Raw genomic sequence first — 10,015 nt, 5'->3', positions numbered from 1 at the left:
AAAAATAAGTCTTTAATTTTTAAATTTTGATTTACATAGAGCAAAATGTGTCGGTTGAATTTTTAATCCCTTCAACAATTGGGACAATTAAATCAATTAAAACAGTATATTGATATTATCTCGTGGATTTCGCGCCTAAAGTGTTCAAAGCGTAATGACAGGCGCCCGTATCGCAACGTGGGCCAATCGGAGGGCACCACATCGGCGTGGTACTCGGCAAATTGTTATGCTGTCTTGACGTCCCGTGTATTCTGCTCCACAGATCGAGTGAAGAGCACCGTTTTCAAGTTTTCAAGAGGTTTCTGATGACAAGGTGAACGACAAAACGAGCAGAAGAAATGTGGCTTTGGAGCGTAATTAGTCTGAATGTGATATTTAGCTTGGTCACCGTCCTCGCGGGGTGAGTTTTATTTACAAAATCCAATCCGAAAGTGCAAGTTCACCGAACCCTTATTTAATTTCCCTTTCGATGTTTTTGGATTTTATCAGCCCTTAATGTAGCCTTATCATTGCAAGAGTCGAACTTGTGCTTGTGAAATTAAGTAATAAATTTTTTGAAATTTTCAGCCGCGACTTTTATTCAATTCTGGGAGTCAGCCGAAGTGCCAACACAAATCAGATCAAGAAGGCGTACAGAAAGCAGGCCAAAGAACTGCATCCTGATCACAACAAGGACGACCCTGACGCGAACCAAAAGTTCGCGGATCTCGGAGCAGCTTACGAGGTTCTTTCAGACAAAGAGAAGCGAGAACTTTATGACAGATGTGGCGAAGATTGCCTCAAAAAGGATGGTTAGTATCCTTATTTCTGTTATGGACACGTCATTGCTGATGATCTAATCATTTTTTAATCAAGTGGATGAAAATTAAACTAGTGCTCGAAGATACAATTATAACCCTTTAATGAATTTTCAATTTTTGCAGGGATGATGGGCGGAAACCAGGACCCGTTTGCCAGCTTTTTCGGGGATTTCGGCTTCCACTTCGGAGGAGGCCACAGTGAGCACAATGAGATTCCGCGAGGTGCCAACTTAGTCATGGACCTGTGGGTCTCCCTTGAAGAATTGTACTCGGGAAACTTTGTTGAGGTAAATTTTTTGCATCGTCACAATTATAAAATTTTATTAAACATCTTGCCTTGCAGATTACGAGGAATAAACATGTAATCAAGCCTGCTCAAGGCACGCGAAAGTGCAACTGTCGCCAAGAAATGGTGACCAGACATTTAGGACCAGGACGATTCCAAATGACGCAGCAGCAAGTCTGCGACGAATGTCCGAATGTCAAGTGCGTTTCGTCTATGAAATATATTTAATTGGAAAGTAATTTTTATTGTTATCTGCAGATTAGTAAATGAAGAGAGGATATTAGAAGTTGAAGTCGAGCCCGGTATGACTGACGGCCAAGAACAAAAGTTCGTAGCCGAGGGTGAACCACACCTCGATGGCGAACCGGGAGACTTGATTTTGAGAATAAAAACCACGCCTCATGCAAAGTTTGAGCGGAGAGGTGACGACCTGTACACCAACATTACTCTCTCCTTACAAGTAATTTTTTTATTTCATTAAATTGACGAAATAATTTTTTCTGTAAATTTAGGACGCGCTGGTCGGGTTTAGTTTGGACATTGAGCACTTGGATGGGCACAAAGTCACCGTGAGCAGAGACAAAGTAACTTGGCCTGGTGCGAGAATCAGGAAGAAGGGCGAGGGGATGCCCAACTACGAAAACAATAACCTCCACGGCACTCTTTTCATCACCTTTGATGTCGAGTTCCCCAAGACAGAACTGAGCACAGAAGACAAAGAAGGTAAAAATTGAAAGTTTTTTGTGTGAACCTTTTCTAATTTTTTAATTTATCACAGCAATAAAGAAAATATTAAACCAAAGTTCCAACAACAACGTGTACAACGGTCTGAGGGGCTACTAGTGAGCAAACCAGCTCGGGACATCAGTGACAAAACACTGGAGAACTGATCTCTTGGTGGACTGAGTAATCTGCCAAATTGGACATTTTGGTGTTTCGTCATTGGCTTATCTGAGAACATAATGTTGTCGGATAGCATTCAGTGGCTGTTGACCTTTGTTGCCCTTCCAGATCAATCAATCACGTCTTGAGTTGTTGTTTTACTTTCTTAAATAGTTGTTGAAACTTCAAAAATAATGTATATGTGCAGTGTGTGAATGTTTGTACAAGAATAAATTATTGAGAAAAAATTTAAGCATATCAAACGTTAAACTGTTTCATTTTCTGCACTATTGCATTGCTAATTTTTAAATAAATGAAACCATGTACGTGGATAAGCTTTTCGTTGGGAAGGATGATTAAAATTCTGTTGTTATTTTAAGCAAATTTTATTTGCAAAATCATTTCGACTTGACCAAGATTGTTAAGTCTTGGTTTTATCTTTTTGTAATCGACCAATTATTAACCAGTTAATAATTTAAATCAACCAATCTCCTTACAATCAATACTCATCAGCAGCTTACATTTGAGAACGAGAAAGCAGACACAGTGGATTATAGTTGGAATTAGGCATGGCTTCAAAAGTGTCCTCCGCGCAAAGCCAAGACCAAGTGAAGGACTGACCCGCCTTGCACTTTGTAATCCTGAGCAGTCTTCTCGTCATTCCTGTGGGGAAAAAGAGAGTGAAATTGTTCAATTCTTTTAATTAACTGCAATTTTTGATGGCTGAAAATTCAAAAGAGATAACAAATAAAATTCTTAATAATATAATGTAATCCATCTTCTATTTTTAAATAAAAACTTAAAGCATCAAATTTAAAATTAAAAATATTTGCATAATTTGTGGGAGGAAAAATTTAAATTGTTAAAAAATTAATTTTTGGCGAAGTTTGATAATATATTCATGTAAATTCTCACAATAATATTGCAAAGAAGAGAATAAATTATCAGAATTTTACATTTGTTTGCCAGAGAAGATGAGTCGTTGCTGCTGAGGAGGAATGCCCTCTTTTTCTTCCACTCTCTCCTTGATTCTTTCAACCTTGTCTGTCGGTTCAATATCAATTTCGATCTATTTTAAAGAAACAAACTTAAGTAATCAGGACACAACACAATGATCGTTGAACAAACCTCTTTGCCGGTCAGGGTCTGAAAAAGAGAACGAAAGCCGGTGTCAGAATAGTCCAGAGAGAATCAGTTTGATTTTTAATTCATGTTCATGACTCACCTTCACTTTGATCAACATCTTGAATTTTTAATTTAATTCAGTCACTATTTATGAAACTAGGTGCTGAAGTCGAGCTTTGGATCGACCTACGAAACGTTAAAATTTACTTGCAGATTTCCAATCTTCCAAATTTGAATTAATTTGAAAGCCACTGCCAGTCTGAGGAGTTTGCCGAAGAGAAAACAAAACAAACTTCGGGCGACTGTTTTTGCTACTTTCAACGCGGGCCAACAGATGGCGACTGCGTTGGCAGAAATTTGCGGCAATAAAATAGAAAAACGTGCTGTGTTCGAGCTACAGGCAATCATATTAACGTCACCAAATTTTATTTTATTTTATTCATTTTATTATTTGCATTTGTACTGCTTTTCCAACACATCATAATAAGTTCCTTTTGAAATTTTGTATATAGCTTATTAATTTATGAAATTAAATTAATTTTATTTATTTAATTCCTCGCAATTTGCAATTTCCTACTCATTTCCACACTCTTTTTTCATTCTTGCATTTTGCCCTAATTCTTTTTAATGTGTTTGACAGCAAATTTTAGGAAACTTTTGCTGATTTTATAATTTTTAGATTGCTTTTGTGTACCAAAGGGATCCTAGAATCCATGTTAAAATTAGCATCTGATTAGCATCTTTTTGCAAAATGTAATTATTTCACTAATATGACTGTGGTATTAGTGTGATTTAATTAAAGACAAGTTTATGATCACAGAAACAACTTACATAATAGGAACGTTTTAGAGCTTTTTACTAAATGAATGAAATTCAAATTTTTGCTGCTTTTTCCTTTTCTTCAAAATTTTATTATCTTATTTTATTTTTTATAATTGCTACCAGGTTGTTACACTTTTTCAAAATAAATTATAATAAATTATTTCGCTAAAATTTGGCCAAACAGAGGGAATTAATTGTTTATACTTTGAAAATTTATAAACATATATAGTCACAATAAAAAAATTATTATTATGATTAGCGATATGTTTTTTTCCCATTGCACGTTTCAATTCACAATTTCGAGGACAATACACGGATAATACGCGGTTACGCATTATTTGATTGCGAGAGAGCTCTTCTCGATGCTCCGAACTAGAGCTCTGAATGTGTTTATCTACCTCGGCGAGGTATCATGCGGGTCGGTGTTTGCTTTTCCAAAGGAAAGATAACCAACTTGGCAGAAAAAGCAGGGGATGAATTATATATAATTCACAGAAAATGTGAAATTGGCTGTACTCTACAGACAGATTTTGAAATATTTTGACTTCATTATAAATAAATTCTTAATTTTGTAGGCTGGGAGAAAATAAAAATATTTGGCAATAAAAAGGCTTATTTCTGTTACATTAAAATAAAAACTTCTTTTAAGGGCGATGTGAGGAAGCGAACAACACATTAAGAAAAATGAGAAAATTCTTTGTATTTAAATGCATTTTATCAAAAAAGGGGGATAAACTGAGCGAGTCGGTTAATTCAATAAGCGCGTGAAAAACTGACCCTCATAACTGTGTATAATTCAGTTTCATCTTGGCGCACAAAGGGATTTCTAATTTTTAAAAGTGGTCACAATAATGATGATATAACATTTCTCGCAGACAGATGCATGGACGCGCCACCATCCTTTGCGGCCACACAGAGACATATGTATGCATTTGATTATGTGTGTAATAAAATTTCCATTCGACGCGTGATTTGGTTAAATGGATTAGGAGAACGAGGCGAGGGTTGAAATGAGAGAAACACCAATTGAAAGAGCGATGGCTTAATTCAGAATGTAGACCAGTCTGGCTCTTTTCTTCGTTTCCGACTCTTTCCATCTCGTTGCACGATTTTCAAGGGCCTGCGCTCGTAATGAACCCTTTCAAAGTAACGCGCCGCGCCACTAAGTTGGTGACATCAGCACGTTGCATTAAAAACGGGTGTTATTTAACTTTTTATGGCATATTAAAACGCATTAAAGCCTATGAACTGTCAGTCACATGTCTATCACTCACACGCAAGCGAGATATCAGTTAAATGATTTTTATTACTTTAATGGGAGAAGAAAATCGAAATCAGTGCGATACAAAAATTGGACCACAACTGTCATTGAGAAGAATTTCTAAATTAATTTAACTTTCACTTGTTTTCTAATTTAATTTATTTTTATTAAAATTCAAAACTATTCTTGGAATAAAATTTTTATCCATTTATTTTTGTATTAAATCCTGCAGCCTGTTCAATTTAGTTGTAATGCGTGCTGCATACATACACTATATTTTAACAAAATTCAGTAGCGCGCATAAAATGTTTTCAATATTTTCTTTTTTCTTGATAAATTTTAAACGATGTTACTGTATGTATTGATTTTTATTCTACTCGGATAGATTTATTGTTAGATGACTTTTGTTAATAAGGAAATGTTACAGGCCTCAATTTTTTTTTTTAATTTTTTAGGGCAGAAAATTTATTAATAATCATTATTTTAAGAAATTAGATAAGTGTCTGCTGAGTATAAAAATTGAATTATAAAATTTTTATTATATAAGAATAAAAAAATCACTCAATTTTATCTAAGAGACTTCTCGCTTTAATGTCATTTTTCGAATTGTTTTTATTTTTTTTTTTCTTCAAACATTCAGAGATTTATATTTACCGGAAATGATTGAATTGATTTATCTCAAAAATAAAAATAAATATGCATTTGTGATGGTTTTCTGCATCAAAAGCTTAAATTGGCATATTTCGAAGCCATCAAATTTCACAGCAATTTAAAAAAAAAAAACAATGGAAAAAAACGAGAAGTTCATTTGTGACAAAAAAATCCTTTTATTAGATTTTTACAGTCAAGAAAAATCTGCTCAAGCATTATGTTGTGTTGTTGTTATCAAGACGCATTTATCAGTGGGAGCAGGCATTATAGGCAGACATGTCAAATGTGGGACAATGGCATAAAAAGTTATTGTTGCACCTCAAGTGGGCCAAAATTCCCACGGAAAAACACCCCCTGGGCGGGCGAAAGTGCGAGTGCCGTGGCCACAGCGCACCGCATCTCTCTCTCTCCCTGCAGTCGTCACATCTCGATCAGACTGAAATGATAGTGCGCAACAATAACGAACGAAAAGCCACTTTAAGACAATCAGACTGGCCGCCCACTGGGCGCGCACTCACCGTTGTATCGCAGCCAGCAGGGACTCCCCTTTGCACCAAGGGACGGTCGGCCCAGGGGTAATAATGGGGAAAATTAGTGAGCGAGTTGCATAATAGGGGTGGTTATTTCTTTCCTCGGCGAGCCGGCCGACAAAACTAATAAACTTCCTTAATTTCAGACTTGAAGGTTTTTTAATTTTAAATAATGAACGCTTTTTTATTGAAGCAGGTGATTTGAAAAGAAACAATGCTTAAAAAAAGGGAAAATTTTTGGTGATATTAATTCAATAGAGCGTATAATTTGTTTATATATTATTTAATGAGTATTGAGACCATAATTTCAATTAAAAAGAAATTTAAATTTAAATTCCAAATTTAAAATCCATTAAATTCACTTTCACAATTAAAATTAATTCAAATCAAAAAGTAAATTCAAATAAAATAATTACTGTAATTATTTTATTCAAATTAATTAATGTAAATTATACTCAATTAAAATCAAACAAAGCTAGACGCACAACACGAATCTGTAAAATGCATAAAGGCCAAAATAAATCTTGCTGTCAGGTAATCAGTTAAATTGCAATAAATTAGAATATATAAAATGTGTTAAAGAGATATAAATAAATTGCAAATTGTAGATAAAGTTTAAATTAAATTAAAGATTATAGCGATTATAGTGAAAATTTAAAAATTAATAATTTGAAAAGAAAATTAAATTCAAGATTTTATATTTTTCATTTATTAGATTGATTTTTTTAAGTTAACTTTTGTTAGTTTTGTTAAGTTTAATAAGATTTGCTTAGAGCCTGAGACTCTCCATTTGATATTTAAGTTACAGTTATTGTTTTTAAATTTTGTTCATTTTTCTCTAGAATATATATATTTTAATTGCAATAAAGATTTAGCTTTAAGATCTTGTACATTTTAATTTCCATCGGAAGTTGAGTAAAGAGTAGGCAACAGTTACTGTGAAATGCAAAGATTCAAAATCTGTACGGAGTTTGTTTTTTGCCACTGACTTTCGAGGGTTCGGCCTCAAACGTTTGATTCTTTTGTGACAAGAGCGACGCCTCCCGCTGATGGTCAAGTATGCCGCCGCGCGGGAATCGACTACTCGAAAGGAATACTGTATGATGTAAAGAGCCTGTGGGACAGTTTTATACAAACACAATTGTGGCGAATCATTCGGGCGAACCTGCCTCTGAATAGACTTGTGTGTGATATGCGGAAATAACTTCTCTGTTTGCCGCAAAATCACACACATTTAGTCAACTAATCAACTGTGAAGCGGAACAACAACGTGGAAAACATAAACAATAAATTTAATGTTTATCTTTATCTTTATTAGTACCAAGATCAGCATTGATTAAATAAAAAAAAAATGAAAAAAAAATGTTACAAAACCAAATTTAAGATAACTTAAATTAATAACATGAAAAAAGACAAAACAAAATGTTTTTTAAATAAATTTACAAATTCAAAGAAGTTTAAAATTTTTGATAGTTTTCAATTTTGAAATGAAAAGGGGGTGAATTAAGCTGAGTTATTTTAATGAGAAAACATCAAATTGACTGCTGACGTGCTTTATTGAAAAATTATACAAATAAGCCGATTATCACGTTGTACATCAAGCAAACAAAATGCCATAAGAATTTGAGACTTGTGGATTATGTGGGGGGCCACGATTAATTAATTCAGCCAGTAAACAGTATTTACGCGTCACTCACTCCACAATTGCATTCCGGCTTGATGAATATTGATGAGAGTGAACAATGCAGGGAAGAGTCAATCACCTGCTGCCTCTTATTTTAATTCACCCTGCAAGGATCAAGAGACAAAAAGTCGCCAATATTGCCGCATTCATAAGTAATCATATGCACTCTACATAATCCGTAGCTGTGTTTTGTATTCACGGCCATGCCCTGCACAGCTGCAAATTTAATAATCATCATCTTGTGCAGCGGTTAGTTATGACATAATGTAAGCGACTGAAATAATTTTGCTTAGTCCGGTGACATGTCAACTAGTGCAGATAATAGATTTATTGCCTTGATTCCTTTAATATTAAACTTTTTTCAGCACCTATGACGGAAAAGAATAATTGCGAGCCTAAGCGGGTACCATGACCTAAAGACCTACAGAGATTATAATTTAGGCACCGGTTCCGCTAGCAAAGTGACTATTATAAATTCAGTTAAAAAAATATATTGATTCGAAACTTTATAAAGATATTAAAAACAGTTTCAATAATGTCTTTATTTTATTGATACTTTCTAAATAAAAGTAAATTTTAATTTCATTCTGATTTCCGGAAATTGTATGAAATTTTAAATATTAGGTGTAGTGCTTTGCAGCTTAAATTTGAAGCATTTTATATAACAAAAAAGTGTCAATTTTTTTAAATGAAAACAAAATATACAGAAAAAATCTGAAATTTTACCAACATAGAAAGTGAAAGGAAATAGGAAATACATATCTATAGAAAAAAAAATTCCAGATTTTACCAATGGCCAACGCTAATAACACATTAATAGTAAAAAGGTATTTAATTAATATATTAACAGCATAAATTATTTTAAATTATAATTCCACATCTACTACTAGTTTAATAATCCATATAATTATAATGAAGCTGAGGAACAGACGTTTTTTTTTTAAATTATTATAATTATTTTAAGCTTGTTAGTCCGAGTATTTATTCCCAAAGAATGATTAATAAAAATTATGGTGACTGAATGCAGATTAAAGATGTGAATAAAATTATTAACACAAGGTTATACGCCGCGCTCACTGTCATATGACGAAACACTCAAAATGCTTGCGCTGAGTGAGTGAAAAACTCGTTTTCCGAAACTTTGTGTGTGGCAATGCAAATAAATTCCTGCTTGTCAAAAGCGGTAGATTTATATTTGAGCAAATTAGACGGAAATTATGCCACCCCTAGGCGTGGTTTTATTTTCAAAGGTACTTTCTAATACGATTATGGAAATTTTGCTGTGTATTTAAAAAAAAAGTGCGCAGGTGGAACAAATAAATGTTGCCAATAATCATTCCGCGAGGGTAACGTTTCGTCTGGGTTTGTCCTTTTTGTCGTTAAGCGCAGCAGGTGTCGCGATTCGAAACAATATCAGCTGCAACGAAAAGAGGGCTGAATTATAGGTCTCGATCCTTCGGCTAAAAACTATGTCCTTCCGCCTGACGTTGTCACATTAACACCTCTGCCGTGACGACACGCTTAGCACTTTTTGTATCAAATTTCTTTTTCGATCTGAGTTTTTAGAATTTTTTCTCCGAGGGATTATTTTGGGGATTATTGTTTCTTATCATTTTCATCTGCAAATATGTTAACAAACGATATATAAAATTTAGGACAGAAGAGGATAAATAATTAAAGAATAATTGTATGAAAAGGAGGAATAAGAAATTTTGAAGATAATGATAAAATTAAAAATCAATTTAAAGAATTAAAGTGATAAAAACTATAATGGATGGAAGGGTAGATTGGACACTTTATATTGTTGTAGGTAGTATATTTTTTGTCCGTGCGATTATTGGAAGACAATTTTAAATTTTAACAGAGCATTGTTGTAACAACTATAGAAAAACAGTGGCTTTATTGTTGAAATTTTATCAAAGTGACCGAGGATCAAAATTCTTATTCTGATTTTGTACGTAAAATTCCAGTTGT

General features: G+C 33.8%; 2 protein-coding genes across 2 annotated transcripts; one reads left to right on the top strand and one right to left on the bottom strand.

Annotated features, from left to right (window-relative positions):
* Positions 1–212: 212 nt before the first annotated feature.
* Positions 213–2,225, top strand: LOC132195219 (dnaJ homolog shv). The gene is made up of 7 exons (XM_059617064.1): positions 213–400; positions 568–791; positions 924–1,087; positions 1,144–1,286; positions 1,345–1,546; positions 1,599–1,809; positions 1,865–2,225. Exons 1-7 carry the CDS (start codon positions 339–341, stop codon positions 1,927–1,929), a joined length of 1,071 nt encoding a protein of 356 aa, XP_059473047.1. The 5' UTR covers positions 213–338; the 3' UTR covers positions 1,930–2,225.
* Positions 2,226–2,341: 116 nt separating this feature from the next.
* Positions 2,342–3,398, bottom strand: LOC132195246 (NEDD8). Its single transcript, XM_059617114.1, has 4 exons — positions 3,194–3,398; positions 3,097–3,114; positions 2,925–3,037; positions 2,342–2,631 (listed from the first exon to the last, which is right to left on the bottom strand). Exons 1-4 carry the CDS (start codon positions 3,209–3,211, stop codon positions 2,544–2,546), a joined length of 237 nt encoding a protein of 78 aa, XP_059473097.1. The 5' UTR covers positions 3,212–3,398; the 3' UTR covers positions 2,342–2,543.
* Positions 3,399–10,015: the final 6,617 nt, after the last annotated feature.

The sequence above is a fragment of the Neocloeon triangulifer genome, unplaced genomic scaffold (genome assembly GCF_031216515.1).
Source record: "Neocloeon triangulifer isolate White Clay Creek 2 clone unplaced genomic scaffold, ASM3121651v1 ptg000009l, whole genome shotgun sequence".
Taxonomy (NCBI): domain Eukaryota; kingdom Metazoa; phylum Arthropoda; class Insecta; order Ephemeroptera; family Baetidae; genus Neocloeon; species Neocloeon triangulifer.
The sequence above is the reverse complement of the archived record's forward strand: the minus strand, read 5'-3'. Positions and strand labels throughout refer to the sequence as shown.

Bases quoted from the DNA above. Each gene is read 5' to 3' on its own strand.
- LOC132195219 (XM_059617064.1), top strand. From the start codon at position 339: ATGTGGCTTTGGAGCGTAATTAGTCTGAATGTGATATTTAGCTTGGTC. The intron at 792-923 runs GTTAGTATCCTT...CAATTTTTGCAG, and splicing joins AGATTGCCTCAAAAAGGATG to GGATGATGGGCGGAAACCAG. The intron at 1,287-1,344 runs GTGCGTTTCGTC...TGTTATCTGCAG, and splicing joins GACGAATGTCCGAATGTCAA to ATTAGTAAATGAAGAGAGGA.
- LOC132195246 (XM_059617114.1), bottom strand. The intron at 2,632-2,924 runs GTAAAATTCTGA...TTTTCCCCACAG, and splicing joins ATCTTCTCTGGCAAACAAAT to GAATGACGAGAAGACTGCTC.